This window comes from Pelodiscus sinensis, chromosome 3, assembly GCF_052426305.1.
Source record: "Pelodiscus sinensis isolate ZL-2025 chromosome 3, ASM5242630v1, whole genome shotgun sequence".
Lineage (NCBI taxonomy): Eukaryota > Metazoa > Chordata > Testudines > Trionychidae > Pelodiscus > Pelodiscus sinensis.
This window is the reverse complement of record NC_143054.1, coordinates 64,574,219-64,591,111: the sequence shown is the minus strand read 5'-3', so window position 1 is coordinate 64,591,111 and position 16,893 is coordinate 64,574,219. Positions and strand designations below refer to the sequence as shown.

The 16,893-nt window shown below is 42.9% G+C and overlaps 1 protein-coding gene across 3 annotated transcripts in view; it reads right to left on the bottom strand.

Moving 5' to 3' along the window:
* Positions 1-2,870: 2,870 nt before the first annotated feature.
* The window catches only part of CFAP206 (cilia and flagella associated protein 206), a 33,666-nt gene continuing 19,643 nt past the window's right edge, over positions 2,871-16,893 (bottom strand). For 2 of the 3 annotated variants that reach the window (XM_006133320.5, XM_006133321.5), the window contains exons 10-14: positions 15,841-16,039; positions 13,228-13,368; positions 12,058-12,251; positions 5,464-5,607; positions 2,872-3,344 (exon numbers count right to left, since the gene is read on the bottom strand). In XM_006133320.5, the coding sequence (XP_006133382.1) occupies positions 3,114-3,344; positions 5,464-5,607; positions 12,058-12,251; positions 13,228-13,368; positions 15,841-16,039 (909 nt within the window). In that variant the 3' untranslated portion in view covers positions 2,872-3,113. Of the gene's footprint in view, positions 3,345-5,463; positions 5,608-12,057; positions 12,252-13,227; positions 13,369-15,840; positions 16,040-16,893 lie in introns of all 3 variants that reach the window. The other variant, XM_075923850.2, reaches the window with a different exon arrangement.

The following is a 16,893-nucleotide window of genomic DNA, read 5'->3' as shown; positions in this document are numbered from 1 at the left end:
GATTGTCACTGCCGCTGCTTACCACCATCTCTCAAGACGAATGGGCCATATATATATAGTTTCAGTTCTTAAATTAGGAATGGCATCAGAAAAACCCACAAAAAGTAAAGATTCTAATTTTTTAGCCTTGGACCTTCTTGTGCCTGTTTACTTGCTGCTGCTTGTTCTTTACTACAGTGTTACTGAGCACTAAAATAAAAATGGCAGACGATCTAGGTGTCAGGTGGCTGTTTTTCAGAGATGCTGATCATCAATTACAGTTAATGAGAGCTGCATGGACTCAGCACCCTGAAAATCAGGACCCAGATAATTTACCATTGTGCAGACTGAATTAAAATATTAGTATTGTGGATTGGAAAAACTATTACTGAAGCGGGTGGTTGAACCACCACTGAAACAGTTAATCTCCTTTATCACATTCCCCTCTTAAAGGCATATGGGAGTCCACTGGGGTGGAGTGGTGCACTGGGTATTGTTTTGGCTAAATTCATGGGAGAGGAGCTCATATGGGAACATACAGAGAAGGAAGCACCACTTCCAGCTGGCCCTAGATAAGCACAGGATGTTGCTGGTTAAAAGAGATTTGTCATTTCTGGGCCTGCAAATAGAGAGGTTGCTTCCTGCATTCCCAGAATGGAGAGAATATATTCATGAACTGTTCCATCCTCAGGCAATTTTTCTCTCCTTTTCTCCTCCACGTGCCTCATATGGATTTACCACATTTTAAAAAAAATATAGGCAAGGTACCTTTGATCTGACTTTCAAGTTAGTTAAGTGGAAAGAGAGTTAATGAGTTTTAAGTGCAACCATGTGTCTGTGTATGGCAACTGCCTAGTTAATTACCTTGTATTTGAAGAACACCAAGGAGTTTTCTAGGCCCCACAATTTGAGTCCCTCAAAGATATTATGACAAGCTATGTGGAAAGGCTCCGGGGTATGAGGACCGAACTCAGCAGTCTACTCTAAGAAACAGGACATAAACTCCAAAATAGCTGTGAGTTCTATACTTAGATTTCACCAAGCAAATATCAAATGTAAACTCCTATACCAGTCTGATAGTGAAGTCACAGATAGAGAATAGCCAATTGCACTATCTTGTCACCAAGAGAACCTTGACTTTGTGAGAGATGGTCCCTTATACCAAAAACAATATTGAGGTTACTCCCAATCCCAAAAGACCAGTCACACACTCCTAGGGTGACCATATTTCCCAAAGGAAAAATGGGACAAGACAGCAGACTAGCCTGAGCGCTGCCCCCTGCTCCACATGGGCCTAGCAGCTCACCTTTCTTGCCAAAGCTGTCCCACAGGGTTGGGGAGGGGGCTACACTCAAAGGCTGAGGGAGCAGAAACTGTGAGAGTTAGGCCCAGAGCTGCAAGGAGCAGAAGCAGAGCAGAGAGGCAGCAAGATTTGGGTCCCCGCTCGACATTCACCAACGGGATGCAGTTGGAAGCAGAGCAACTTCACCCCAGCTCACTCTGCTCCCTCAGCTCGCCTTGCTTGGGGGCTTGTGAGAAGGGGTAACACTTCCGCTCCACACTCACTGGCTACAAGAAGCAAAGTGATGCATCTGAGGACTGGTGGAGCAGAGTGGGCTGGGACCAGGTTGCTCTGCTTCCCACTTCTATTGGCAAGTGTTGGGATGGGCCTGACCTTGCTGTCAGTGCCAGGCCCCCACTAATCCCGCAGGTCACGTTGCTTGGAGGAGGGAGTTTGGGGGAAGGAGCAGGAGCCAGAAGAGTCAAGGCTTAAGGGAGGGTGGAATGGGGCACAACAGGAGCGGGAAGAGGGGGGAGTAGGGACAGAATGGGAGGTTGTCCTAAGTGGCCCCTAAAATTCTGCCAGTGAGCTTGCACAAACATGTCCTGGCACCACCTCACTACTGCTGTGCCCTAGTGCAAGAAATAGTTCTGGTGGCCCAGAAGCAGGATTGTCAAACTAAATCTTCCCCTCTCTGTATTGTTTGTGGGGCCCAATCCTGTGTGTGCTGGATCCAATCCTCTAGGTGTGCTAGCACATACTAAGCAGGTAGCAAGAGAGAAAGTGTCTCTCAGAATACCCAATAGGTAGGGCACTCACCAGGGGTGTGGAAGGTTAAGATTTAAATCCCCTCTGCCCAGTCTGGAGCACCAATTTGAATTTCATTCTCCGACATCCTAAGTAAGTGCCATAACAACTGGGTGATAGTCCAGTATCTCTCTCTCTAACCAAATCAATATTTAATTATTTATAAACAGCTTCAACTGAAGAGCTGGAGGGAGCCCAGAATACCAAATAGCCTGATAATCATGGCCTGCGCCAGCTTGGTTCATACTCCAAATCGGCCAAAGGAAGGATCTGAATCCAAGACTCCTACCTCCCAGATCAGTGTTCTAACCACCGGGCTATCATGGAGTAGCAGCATTTCTCTCTCTCATTTTTTGTGAGAAAAGGCTGACCTGGCTTAGTCACTTGATTCCAAGGGTCCAGAACAGAGGGAGGTGGCCTCATAGAATCTAAGGCCCTTATTAATGGGAGTTAGGCCCCTCAACATCTCTTGACTTACACACACCACCCTCTTCTTTCTGCTTTTGCTTTTGGCCAATTTAGATGACTAAGCTTACTGACTTCTGAGAATCTCTTTGGCATCTAACTCTCCTCATACAACACTTGGGGAGCTTGAATAGACATCTAACTCAGAGCTGAACATTCCATTAAGCAACAAGGAACCCAGACTTAGTGTTGCGACACCCAAGTCCTTTTTATGAATCTAGCTGTTGGTCTAATGCATAACAGTTATTCTTCTTACAATATAATCAGTGTTCAAAAGCAAGGTTCATAAGAGTAATGTTATGGTGTACACTCAGTGTATTAAAACAAAGGATTCCAAAAAACACACACTTCCATAGAAGTACCAGTTTAATTCACCATTTACAGGAATGTATGGATTCACTTTTTTTTTTAAATGGGATGTTTCAAGCTTTTTATAATTGCTATCACTGAATGCCAAACCATGGAGTGTAACAACAGCTCTTTGAATCAATGGACATAGAATTTAGCTTACTATTCAACATCTGTTTGTGTTAAAAAAAAAACCCACATGTACTATACTTCAGTAGGTCTCAAACTTCATTTAGGTTTCATCAACTGCTCTGGTTAAGTTCACTTTAACCATACAAGTAGTTGGGGTTGATCCTCCTCTGAGACCGGCCAGGAAAATCTGTGGCCTGGGTACATTGCTAGAGTTGTCAAGTTTAGTCTGTGTTCCAAAATCCTTTGGCAAATACACTTGGGTAGAGTTATCTCTTCTCATGTGACTGAGAATAGTCTGCACTGAGTGAGTTAATTTCCTACGCAAATTAGCCTAAATATGAAAACAGAATCAGAAATGTTATTCTTAACTATAATTTTTCTGAGACATGTAAATGTTATAGATTACAATGATGCATATTTTTCTCTTTTACATGTATATGGCTCCCAAGTTTCACAAATCCATAACCTTGGAATATGTCGTTTTAGCACCAGTCTGCTGAGGCAACCTTCATGAAAAATGCTACAAAAGAGCTTTTTCTGAATTCTTCCTACTATTGAGCCAGTGCTTTAAAACAGTCTGCTTCTCATTCCATGAACTGTTAATATTAGCAATGATATAAAAGAATATAAATCACATGACAAAGTTGCTGTTGTCAGACTGTATGAAACTAACCAAACAATAGGTTGTTATTTGGGAATTAAGCATTCCCCAAAAAAGGACTAGCTCCACTTCCTGCAGGGTGCTGATACCCTCAAATAATTTTCCTTGGTCCTAGCATGTATATGCAAATGTAAATGTAAATTATTAAAATAGGAAAAATAAATTCAAAATGGTACAAGTAATGTACTGCCATTAAAACCTAAAAGCATTTTACAAATTCCACCCAAACTAAAAATAAAAAAAAAAGCAATAAGTAATATAAATATTTTTTCTACTAATCAAATGTTTTAAAATATTACTACATGTGTTTTATTAATGTCAAAAGCAAATATAAAATTTCCCTAGTCTTCAATATTAATTAAATATTAATAAAACCCATATTTTACAAAATCTGGACCATAAAAATCCCCCAAATAAAAAAAATAAATTAAAAACCATCTTCAAAAACCTAAAATTAGATATAAATATACAAAAAAAGCTTTACACCCACCACATCTATATTTAAAAATAACACAATTCCCCTCGCTCCCTCCCCCCATTTTCTCATAAATCCATTTGCAAATATATTTGTAATTATTTATGTGGGTAATAGTTATATGTGCTAGGGATGCTAGATATCGTTTATTTTAGTTACCATGTAGCCACAACAGTTTTTAGCGGTTACACGGTTACTAAAATGCACCCCTGTAGGGGTAGGGTCGGCAGCCAGTGAACTCCTGGCTCGCCTCCCAGAGAGCCCGCTGGTACCCCATGCTGATGCCTCTGACATACAGGCAGCACCAGCCCCTGTCTGCAGGAGGTCTGCGATTCCCACAGACAGAGGCTGCTCTGCCATCTCATGAGCACCAGCTTCTGCCTACTCTCTACCTGCTGCCTCCATGGGAAGCAGCAATAGAGGGGCAGGTGGCTTCGCGGAGCTAGTGTGCACAGAGACACAGCTTAAAAGCTGTCTCCCAGCACATATCAGATCTCACTGCCTCTCACGCTGCTGCCTCTAATATCAGAGACAGCAGCACAGGGGTGAAGGTCGGGGGCAGAGGCCTCCACAGGATCTGGTGCTTGTGGGGAGCCAGCTTTTAAGCAGCCTGTGGCGGGGAGGAGGCAGGTCGCTCTGCAGGAGCCAGCTCCCCACAGACCTCAATTCCTGCCTCCTGTGAGACAGCAAGTGGGGAGAGGAGTGTGCATGTAATCATTTGGATTAACTGATAAACCTAGGCTTATCGGTTAATCATTTAAACGACTATATGCCAATATCCCTAATATGTGCCTTAAAAGTTAATGCCTGTGTTAATCCACAATCATAAAAAAATGTCTTGTGACTTGGCGGCATATCTATTAATGTATAAAGCTCTGCATGCAGTAATTTTATCATCTTAGCTTTTTTGTATCATTTTACTACAAAAGGAAGATATAGCATATTGCCTTCAAATGGTTAAGCTCTCTACATTATTTAAGCTGTCTGAATACTGAATAGCACCATAAAAATTCACTGTTATCTGAAAAGATGTTACAACTTAAAGAGTGCCTGAGACTTTAGATCCAATGGATCTATCCATGAAAATATTGCTCAAACCAAAAAACAAAACCAAAAGATTTTGGGGGTGGAAAAGCTTTTGAAACAGGAATATGAAATATAGTGAAATAAGATAAAAGAAAAAGCAATTACAGGAACTTGCCTCTTCATAGATTTTAAAACCAGAATGGAGATAAATTATGATAATCTAATCTGACCATAAAAAATATGCCAATTTTTTAAAGGCTTAATCTTCCAGTAATACCAATAACAAACCAATTTTATGGCTTTTCTCCTCAGTTCCCATTCGTTCCACTCATAGGACTTCACAATTGTTGGAGGCAATATATGGGTGTCAGTCTGAGTACTGCTGTCACATTTGGTGATTGGTTTCATTGAATGTTTGTCTCCACTTCCAACCTGGATGAAGACATAGGTATTTATTAGAAAAATCCTTAAGTTGCAGGAAAAACAACATATAGACACAGCAAAGTCTTCTTTTAAACAAACACTGAGAAGAATGATGAAAGATTTAAAGACTTGAATACAAAATATAAAATTATATTACAGGTTGAACCTCTCTTGTCTGGCGCCACTGGGACCTGACTGGTGCCAAACCAGAGAATTTGCTGAACCATGGGAGATCAGTATTGTTTAGCAGCATTACCAACACATCCACTGCTTACTGGGCTCTTAGAAGACCATTGGGGTAAATTACAGCTAAATAATAGCACAGAACTCAGAGCCAGGACTGATCGCTGTAAACAAACTTTATGGAATCATGGGATATTCAGCCACACCCATGATAAGTGGACATCCAGCTAACTAAATTTCATGCCAGAACCACCGATGTTGTTGGATCAGAGTGTGCCAGACTAGAGTTTGAACTTTTAGTAACTAATGATTAATAAACTTAAAAAACAACCAATAGTCTGGTAGCACTTTAAAGACTAACAAAACATGTAGATGGTATCATAAGCTTTCGTGGGCACAGCCCACTTCTTCAGATGACCATCTGAACATGTAGATAACCATATGAAGAAGAGGGCTGTGCCCACAAAAGCTCATGTTACCATCTACATGTTTTGTTAGTCTTTAAAGTGCTACCAGACTATTGGTTGTTTTTTAAAGTTTATCCTGTACAGACTAACTCGGCTATCCCTTGAAGCTAATTATTAATAATCATATTATGTTTATACAGTATCTGTCATTCCAGAGGATTCTAAAGTACTTTACAGATTTAAACTAATAAACTAAATTTGTGCAGGGGGTATTGAAAAATAGCTACCTCTGGGATAAAGTATCAAAGTATTTGTTTGACTATGTGTTTCGCAGTTTGAAAAGAGCAGCAGTTGGAAAAATTTGAAAAGTGTGAATTGGGGGTGCTTTCTTCCAGCTGGGCCTCAGGGGCTAATTGGATTAGAGGCCAGGCTTTGAGCTGGGCCTAGCCAGCAGCCTTATAAAAAGGCAGCCCGAGCAAACGCAGTGAGCAACAAAGAGGGCAGCAGTGAATAGGGGGAGCCCTATAGTGTTTGGTGGTCTTTTTCTTGTTTTTTTTTTCCTTTTCTGCCCTTCAAAGGGGCATTTAAAAACACCTGAGGAATCTCTCTGAAGGAAGGCAGGTATGGAAGGTTCTGCTGTTGTTACCTGCACAGCATGTGCCATGTTTGTCTTCCTCCCGGAAGACAGAAGGGATTTCATCTGCACTAAGTGCAAGCTGGTCGCCATTTTGGAATTAAAAATTAGAGGCCCAAGTATCATCAACCCTACGTTCCATCAGAGAAGATGAAGACTTCCTCGATAGAAGGCAGCATTTAATACTGCAGGCACAGCAGACTGAAGAACCAGTGAGGGCAGCACAGAACAAGGAAAAACTGGCAGCATGTAGCCTCCAGGAGAAGAAAGCCAACTCAGGTATCCCCAATTCCAGTAGAGGTAAGTAATCGCTTTCAGGCTCTCTGCACAGGTACTACAGTGGAGAATGCTTTGGCAGGGACCTCTCAGGGAAGAGATCAGACGGAGACCTTATCAACCAGAAGGCATGGAATGCATAGTCCTAGAGGTGGGGGTTCCACGACCACCACCCACAAAAGACGACAACGGGTGCTGGTGGTGGTCGGGGACTCCCTCCTAAGAGAGACAGAGGCATCAGTCTGTCATCCAGACCTGGAATCTCAAGAAGTGTGCTGCTTACCAGGAGCTAGAATTCAGGATGTGACTGACAGTCTTCCAAAACTGATCCAACCTTCAGATCATTACCCCTTTCTGCTTCTCCATGTCGGAACTAACGATACGGCCAAGAATGACCTTGAGCAGGGTACTGCAAATTATAGGAAGAAGGATCAAGGAATTTGAAGTGCAAGTTGTGTTCTCATCCATCCTCCCTGTTGAAGGAAAAGGTCCAGATAGGGATCATCGAATTGTGGACGTAAATGCGTGGTTGCGAAGTGGTGTCGGAGAAAGGGCTTTGGTTTCTTTGACCATGGGACTCTGTTCCGGGCACAAGGATTGCTAGGAAGTGATGGGATCCACCTAACCAAGAGAGGAAAGAACATCTTCATGGGCAGGCTTGCAAACCTAGTGAGGAGGACTTTAAACTAGTTCGCTGGGGGACGGTGACCTAAGCCCTGAGGTAAGTGGGGATACCGAGAAGAAACACAAGGAGGAAGGAGCAACAAAGGAGGACTCCTGATTCAAATGGAAAAGGCAGGGCAATCAACTGGTTATCTAAGGTGTTTGTACATGAATGCAAGAAGCCTGGGAAACAAACAGGAAGAATTAGAAGCCCTGGCACAGTCAAAGAACTATGGTTTGATTGGAATAATAGAGACTTGTGATATGATTCATATGACTGTAGCACTGTCATGGAAGGGTATAAACTGTTCAAGAAGAATAGGTGGGGGACAAAAGGAGGAGGAGTTGCACTGTATGGTAAGAGAGCAGTATGATTGCTCAGAGCTCTGGTATATAGAGGGAGAAAAGCCTGTTGAGAGTCTATGGCTTAAGTTTAGCGGCAGGAGCAACAGGGGTGATGTTGTAGTTGATGTCTGCTATAGACCACTACATCAGGTGGATGAGGTAGACAAGGCTTTCTTCAGACAACTGAGAGAAGCTTCCAGATCACAGGCCCTGGTTCTCATGGGGGACCAATACAGCAGTACACAGACAATCCAGGAAGTTTTTAGAGAATGTCGGGGATAACTTCCTGGTACAAGAGCTGAAGGAACGGACCAGGTGCCATATGCAGCTTGACCTGCTGCTCACAAATAGGGAGGAACTAGTACGGGAAGTAGAGGTGGGTGGCAACCTGGGAAGCAGTGATCATGAGATGGTAGATTTCAGCATCCTGACAAAAGGAAGAAAGGAGAGTAGCAAAATACACACCCTGGACTTCAGAAAAGCAGACTTGGACTCCCGCAGAGAACTGATGGGCAGGATCCCCTGGGATACTAACATGAAGAGGAAAGGAGTCCAGGAGAGCAGGCAGTATTTTAAAGAAATCTTACTAAAGGCACAGGAAGAAACCATCCCAATGCACAGTAAGAAACGCAAATATGGTATGTGAACAGATTGGCTTACTGAGGAAATCCTTAGTGAGCTTAAACACAAAAAGGAAGCTTATAAGAAGTGGAAACCTGGACAGATAACTAGGGAGGAGTATAAATATACTGCTCCAGAATGCAGGGGAGTAATCAGGAAGGCAAAAGTGCAATTGAAACTGCAGCTAGCAAGGGCTGTGAAGGATAACAATAAAGGTTTCTACAAGCATGTTAGCAATAAGAGGGTGCTCAAAGAGGGTGTGGGGCCCTTACTGGATGAGGGAGGTAACCTAGTGACAGATGATGTGGGAAAAGATGAAGTACTCAATGCTTTCTTTGCCTCTATCTTCACAGAGGTCAGCTTCATTAGCAAGTTCGGTATGCATACATTACCCCGCTAGTTCAAACTAGCGGGGTAGTGTAGACGTACCCTAAGATAGAAAGCTGGCTAGATTGTCAGTCCTAACAGGTAGTGATCAACAGCTCGATGTCAGATTGGTGGTAGAGATGTTAAATATCAGTTAATTGAATAATCGAGTAACCTCATGAATTTTTATCGTTTAGTTGACTATTCTGTAGTCCTCGGGGGCCGAGCTGACAGCCACTGTATCAGAGGAGGCAACGCAGGGTGCCAGGCAGGAGCTGGTTCATGAGGGGAGCCAGTTCCCCTTGTGGACTGCCTGCCTGTTGTCCAGTGCTGCTGCCTCTGATAAAGAGGCGGCAGCCCGTCTAAGCGAGGGAAGCAGGGGTCTGAGATCCTGTACCCGGCGTGAGCCGGAAGTGAGCCAGGCTGCCTGCCTGCCTGGCTCCTAATACATTTTAAATGCAGAGCAGCAGCAAGGGTAAATCTCAGACCCGGCCTGAGCCAGGCTGCTAAAATATGTACTGGCAAGAGTGGGGGAAGGGAAATACGTGCAGTCTATAGCATTAACCTGTAAGCTTTTGCTTATTGGTTAATCGACTACACTATTACAACCCTAGTTGGCGGTCGGTTTCCAGCAGAGTGTCCCAAGGATTGGTTCTAGGGCTGGTTTTGTTCAACATCTTTATTAATGACCTGGATGAGGAGATGGATTGCATCCTCAGCAAGTCTGTGAATGACACTAAGCTAGGGGTAGACGTAGATATGTTGGAGGACAAGAATAAGGTCCAGAGTGACCTAGACAGATTAGAGCAGGGCTACTCTACTATGGAAGCCCCGGGGGCCAGTGATATTGTCAGCACATGCCGAGGGCCGCAACTTAAGTGTCGTTGCAGCTTCGTTCACACTGAGGGGCATGAATACAAAGCACTTCCCACAATGCCCCGGCGCTCCCAGCAACTCCTCCCTGGGGGTTAGAAATGCTGACACCATGTACCCGTCTGATCCAGCAGCCTGTCCTCTTGCATCTTTCAATGGTCATCCCATCTGGGAGATGCCTTGCTGTTGTGGAGGGTGTTCCCAGTGGAGGCCATGTTCAAAGGATCCCACCAGCGGGTAACGTGTTGAGCCTCATGTAAACCCAAACCACACCACGGGTCGCAAACAAACAGGCTGCGTACCATGTGTTGAATAGCCCTGGATTAGAGGATTGGGCCAAAAGAAATCTGATGAGGTTCAACAAGGACAAGTGCAGAGTCCTTGTCTTGGGATGGAAGAATCCCAAGCATTGTTACAGACTGGGGACCAACTGGCTAAGTAGCTGTTCAGTAGAAAAGGACCTGGGGCTTATAGTGGATGAGAAGTTGGATGCGAGTCAACAGTGTGCTATTGTAGCCAAGAAGGCGAATGGAATATTAGGTAGCATTAGGAGAAGTATTGCTAGCAGATCTAGAGAAGTGATTATTCCTCTTTATTCGGCACTGGTGAGGCCACATCTAGAGTACTGAATCCAATTCTGGGCTCCCCATTGAAGAGAGTCTAGCGCAGGGCAACGAAAATGATTAGGGGGCTGGAGCGCATGACCACCTATAAGGAGACGCTGAGGGATTTGTGTTTATTTAGTCTGCAGAAGAGAAAAGTGAGGGGGGATTTGATAGCAGCCTTCAATATCCTGAAAGGAGGTTCCAAAGAGGATGGAGAAAGGTTGTTGTCAGAACAAAGAGCAATGGTCTCAGGTTACAGTATGGGAGGACTAGGTCAGATATTAAGAAAAACTATTTTACTAGGAGAGTGAAGTATTGGAATGGGTTCCCTAGGGAGGTGGTGGAATCTCCATCCCTAGAGGTTTTTACATCTTGGCTTGACAAAGTCCTGACTGGGGTGATTTAGTTGGGATTGGTCCTGCCTTAGGCTAGGGACTGGACTGAATGACCTCCTAAGGTCTCTTCCAGCCCTAGGGTTCTATGATTCTAAAGCCTAGCACTTGTTTAAGAATACACAGGACAATTACATGAAAAATAGACAACTGAAACAGTGGGGGAAATTTAAAAAGTAGAATGCAGCTGTCCAAGCTGGAATTTGTCCAGGATCCAAATATTAACACTTATACTCTAACCTTTTAAAAAATATAATCTAGGATTTCTCTCCCCAAATGACATTTCCCCTCTATTACAATATACAAGTAAGGAAAAATGCTCTCCAATTTGTGTTGACAAAGTCAAGCTTTTCATATTCATATACAGTGCTTAATTATACAGGACCCTCTCCTTTCTTATATGAGCTACTCCTGCAAAGGGGAAACTGGAAACATTATCCACAGAATTTCTCTAGACTGAAGATGGTAGAGTGTTGCCAATACTAAATTTCCTTGGTATTTTCCCATCCACACGTAGGGTATGTCTACACTGCCACCCTAGTTCGAACTAGGGTGGCTAATGTAGTCATTCGAACTTGCAAATGAAGCCCAGGATTTAAATATCCTCATTGCAGGAGGAGTAACGGTAGTTCGAATTAGGAGCTTTAATTCGAACTACCTAGCCCGTGCCGCGTGTAGCCGCGGGCAGGTAGTTCGAACTACTGGGCATTTAAAAATGGCGGCGCTCGGGAACATGCAAATGAAGCTCAGGATATTTAAATCCTGGGCTTCATTTGCAAGTTCGAATGACTACATTAGCCACCCTAGTTCGAACTAGCGTGGCAGTGTAGACATACCCATAGAATTTAAGGATGAACAGTTTCTCAGTTGATGCTCCTCATCTATATGCCAAAGAGTAGGATCTGCTGGATACCCATGTACTCTCTTTGCTGAGCAGAGAATTACATACATCCTCAGACAAAGTACGGTCTCCATAAAACATATTTTCTCTATGTCCCACTAATTCCTGTTTGACCAGGTCCCAGCACTTTTCAGTTAATCAAAAGGAAAGTCAGTATCACATCATCTATTCAACAGGAGCAAGCAGTGAATACCTGTGAATAAGGAGCAAGGGATTCAAACTGATGATGAAGCTCAAGCAGTTGAATAAGCTCAGCACATTCTTTTGCTTTGTCTCCAATCAACTGAATGAACATATCTGGGTTTTGGGCAAAAGCATATGCGGATTCTTTGGAACTGAAAGAGTAATATTTCTCCTTATGTTTCAAAATTCCAATAGCAGGATTTCCTAACAAATAAAGCAAAAACAAGAGTGAACCAATAAATTATATAACACGCAGGGCTCCTAGAGTGAAAGTCAGCTTCTACAAAACATCAAAACAGATGATGACCATCTTATAGCTAGTTCCCAGTAAGGATAACTATATCTACCTCCTTTGTAAAACACTTTGAAATGTACTGATGAAAAGTGCTACATAGAGCTACATGCTATTATAGTCTGGAACATGCATAAATTACAACCAGATAGTAGAAATAAAACAAATGAACAACATAAGCAAATACAGAACATATGGTTGTATGAACACTAATTATAATTTCACACACACTCAGAAACACAGAGGATTATTAGAATCACAGGTTAGGTATATAAAATGCAAAACTGTTCAATGAACTATTCTAGTTTGTTTTCTGGCATAGAAGGAATCACACAGGCTACGTCTACATTGGCCCCTATTACGGAATAGGGATGCAAATGTAGAACTTTGGAAGAGGCAAATGTGCGGGGGATTTAAATATCCCCCACGGCATTTGCATTTTCATGGCCGCCACTTTTTTCCGGCTTGGAGATAAGCCGGAGAAAAGCGTCCAGACCGGCACGATCCTCCGGAATAAAGCCCTATTCCGAAGGATCTTATTCCTACTTGCAAGGATCTCTTATTCCTACTTGCAAGTAGGAATAAGAGATCCTCCGGAATAGGGCTTTATTCCGGAGGATTGTGCCAGTCTGGACACTTTTCTCTGGCTTATCTCCAAGCCGGAAAAAAGCGGCGGCCATGAAAATGCAAATGTCGCGGGGGATATTTAAATCCCCTGCGCATTTGCCTCTTCCAAAGTTCTACATTTGCATCCCTATTCCATAATAGGGGCCAATGTAGACGTAGCCACATAGTATATGTTGTTAAGCATATCTTTTTGCTAGTCTATGAATATTTGCAGTAAAAAAAAAGATTAATTTGAGGCATCAGTGGAAGGAAGGAACCCACCTGGGAGGAGAAGGCCATCTTTTTCAGCAAGCATGAGAGCACAAAACCCACGATACTGGATTAACAACTGATCAAAATTAGCTGTGGTTTCTGGAAAAAACCACTCTTGTTTTTTGAAATCAGAAACATTCACTTTGATTCCTGAAAGAATTTGGCAAAGGAAAGATGACAATAAAATACATGATATCTAAAATGTGATTTAATGGAAATCTCAAACGAAGTTCAATTATGCATTAACACATTGTGGCTTAAAGTATTGAATGCCCAGAACTCCACTAGTTTCCACAGGAGTGGAACACTTAGCAGTTCTGAAACTCAGGCTCTGGTACACAATGTCCTACTTAGGGTTTTTTTTGGTGGTATCATAGGCATCAACTTTCCCTCTAGCCAAGTGGTGCTCTCTCTCCTCCTTGTCACAGCTGTTATTACTCCTCTCAGTCTTGTCTTCTCTAGACTTAAACACCGTTTTTATTTTCAATATTCCCTCATGTTGTTTTAGATCTTTATTCATTTGTGTTGCCCTTCTCTGGACTTTCTCCAATTTGTCCAAATCTTTCCTGAAATATAGCACCCAGAACTGGACACACAACTCTATACTCTATACTGATTACTCAACCAGAATGGAAGAATTCTTTCTTGTGTCTTGCTTACAACACTCCTGCTAATACAGCCGAGATTTTTTTTTTTTTGTGCAACAGCCTTACAAGTGTTAACTCATATTTATTTTGTAAACCACTGTGACCCCAACATCCCTTTTTGCAGTATTTCTTCCTAAGCAGTCATTTCCCATTTTGTATGTGTACAACTGATTGCTCCTTATGAATGGAGTACTTTGCATATGTCTTTACTGAATTTCATCCTATTTATTTCAAATCATCTAATTTGTTCAGATCATTTTGAACTTTAATTCTATCCTCCAAAACAACCCCTCCCTACTTAGTACTGTCTGCAAACTTAATAAGTGTATGCGATTATCTAAATCACTGAGGAAGATACCAAACAAAACCAGACCCAGAATTGATCCCTGCATGGTCCCACTTGATATGCCTTTTAAGCTTGATGGTGAACCACTGATATCTATATCTGGGAATGTTTTTTCCAAGCCATTATGTAACCACCTTATAGTAGCTCCATCTAGGTAGTTTGTTTATGATAGCACCCAGTTGCTCCCGCAGGAATCAGGGTTCCATTCTGGTATGTATTATAGAAAATATATGCAGATATCTCAAAGCGCTTACAAGTTTAACATAAAGAATAATTTAATAACTTATATCATAGGAATAATTTTAAAAATTACATCTGAATTCCATCTCACTTACTCTTCCCAAGGGCGTTACTAGCAAAATTTCAACTACGGCATTGACAGAGCCATAGATGGAAAAGGGTCTGATTTCATATCTACAAAAGATAGTGGCAAAGTGCCCATTGACTTCACAGGGAACAGTAGTAGTCCCAGATATACAGCACACTGATAATGTAGGAGAAGAAACAGTAGCACATATAATTTTTTGTCAAGAAAGAGTCCTGTTCTGTAAAGCATGAAGTGGTCCTCTGTGGTCCTTAGCACCCACAAGTTCTGTTGCCCTCAACAGAATTGGGTAAGGACTACTACATGTCAGTAAAGATTTGCAATGTCAGGTCTTGAGAAACCTGCTCTAGTATTAGATAAGAATGTTGTACCTTTTAGAAACAGAATTTAAATCACAAAATCATATAAGGCAGTGTTTCTTAAACTTTTTAAGACCAAGGAACACCAAACAATTTTTTTAATGGGGAACACCAAGGATTTTTGTTGGGGAAAAAAAGGAAGCTTGCCCCTTATAAGGATGGCTATTTGAACTCTGTTCTATCCGCGCATCTTGACCAGATTATCTGGGACACATTACTTACACCCCCGACCTCTGTTTACTATGCCCCTGACTCTCGGGGTCAAGATGGACACATGATCAGAAGTAAAAGTAACCCCCTCTAAGAACTTTTCCCACCATCCTTCTACCCATAGGGGATGAGTATGGCCCTCACCGAACCCTCTCTGCCCTGGTGCTGGTCTCTCCCCTGCAGGTGTCTGCCCTTCTGCTTCACCCCCTGAATCCCCTGGCACCTGCACCTTTCCTAACCCCTGCACCCTCCTGGTGCTTCCTCCTTCCCTCACCACCCCCTGCCCTAGCTCCTCTCATGCCCCCTCCGGCAGCGGTGGCGGCCGCCTGTGGATGGAGGAGGCCGGGCTGGCGGTGCACAGCAGAGGCAGTCCCACAGCATGAGGGAAGGGCCACGCAGTGGGGGAAGGGGCTCGCCAGACAGCAGCGTGTGCTGCATGGGAGCTCAGAGCTCTGGACACTGCGCACCATCAGCAGCAGCCCTGGCTGCCCAGGCAAAGCAGCAAAAAGAGCCACTTACGTGCTGGGTGGAGGTGGGGAGTTGCTGCTGCACCGCGCTGGCGCTGGGCGTCTTTAAATCCAGGACCGTCCCAGAAAAAAAGGGACGTATGGACATCATAGCTCTGTGGCACACCTCCGACTGCCTTGCAGCACACCGGTGTGCCGCAGAACACAGTTAAGAAACGCTGATATAAGGACTCAGAGGGGAAAAGGAAAATGTGATAATGTTCAGTACCCATGGTTTCCTTTATCCTTTGCTCATCACTTTTCACAGTCACTCCTTGGAGAAGAGATTCCATCACATCATCAGGAAAGAGTTGTGCATGGATTCCCAAAAACTGCTGTAGACTGACCGTCAAATTAGTGAGAAAACTCAGCAGCAATATCTCATCCTGAAAGCTCGTCCAGAGGTTAGACAGTGCTACAAAGATAGGCTAGAAAGTAATTAAAAAGATCAAAAATCTACATTTGCTTTGTCTGTAAAATTAAACAAACACTGTAAAACACAGTCTCAAAAACAACTGTTAAACACAAAGGCTACATCTAGACTGCATCCCTCTGTCGGCAGAGGGATGCAGATTAGGCACGTTGAAATTGCCAATGAAGCAGGGATTTAAATATCCCGTGCTTCATTAGCATAAACATGGCCACTGCTTTTTTTCGACACAGAAAAAAAACGGCAGTCTAGATGTGGATCTGTTGAAAATAAACCCTTTTTCGACAGATCCTATAAACCTCATTTTTTGAGGAATAAAGGATCTGTCGAAAAAGGGTTTATTTTCGATGGATCCGCATCTAGACTGCCGGGGTTTTTTTTTTTCAAAAAAGCTCCATGTCGAAAAAAAGCAGCGGCCATGTTTATGCTAATGAAGCATGAGATATTTAAATCCCTGCTTCATTAGCAATTTCAATGTGCCTAATCTGCATCTCTGTCAACAGAGAGATGTAGTCTAGACACAGCCAAAGGGCCCAATTCTGCATACCCTTTGCACTCAGAAATCTCACTGGAGTGCATGCAAGATCAGGCCCAAATCTTGAAATCATTTCAATTTACTTTAAAAGTAGTAAAACAACATTTTGGGGAAATATTGGAGGTGAATTGCTGAATTATATTGGAAAAGAGTCTCCCCCACTTCCCCACAAATATAATATAAATGCAAAAAGAGAAGATAAGCAGAGGAAGGCAATACAGAAGACATTTGTTTATTCGGGTTATCTATGTGATTAACTATAAAAAGAAATACAAACATACCGAGGCATAGGCAGCCTCTGTTTTCCCTCAGTCCCA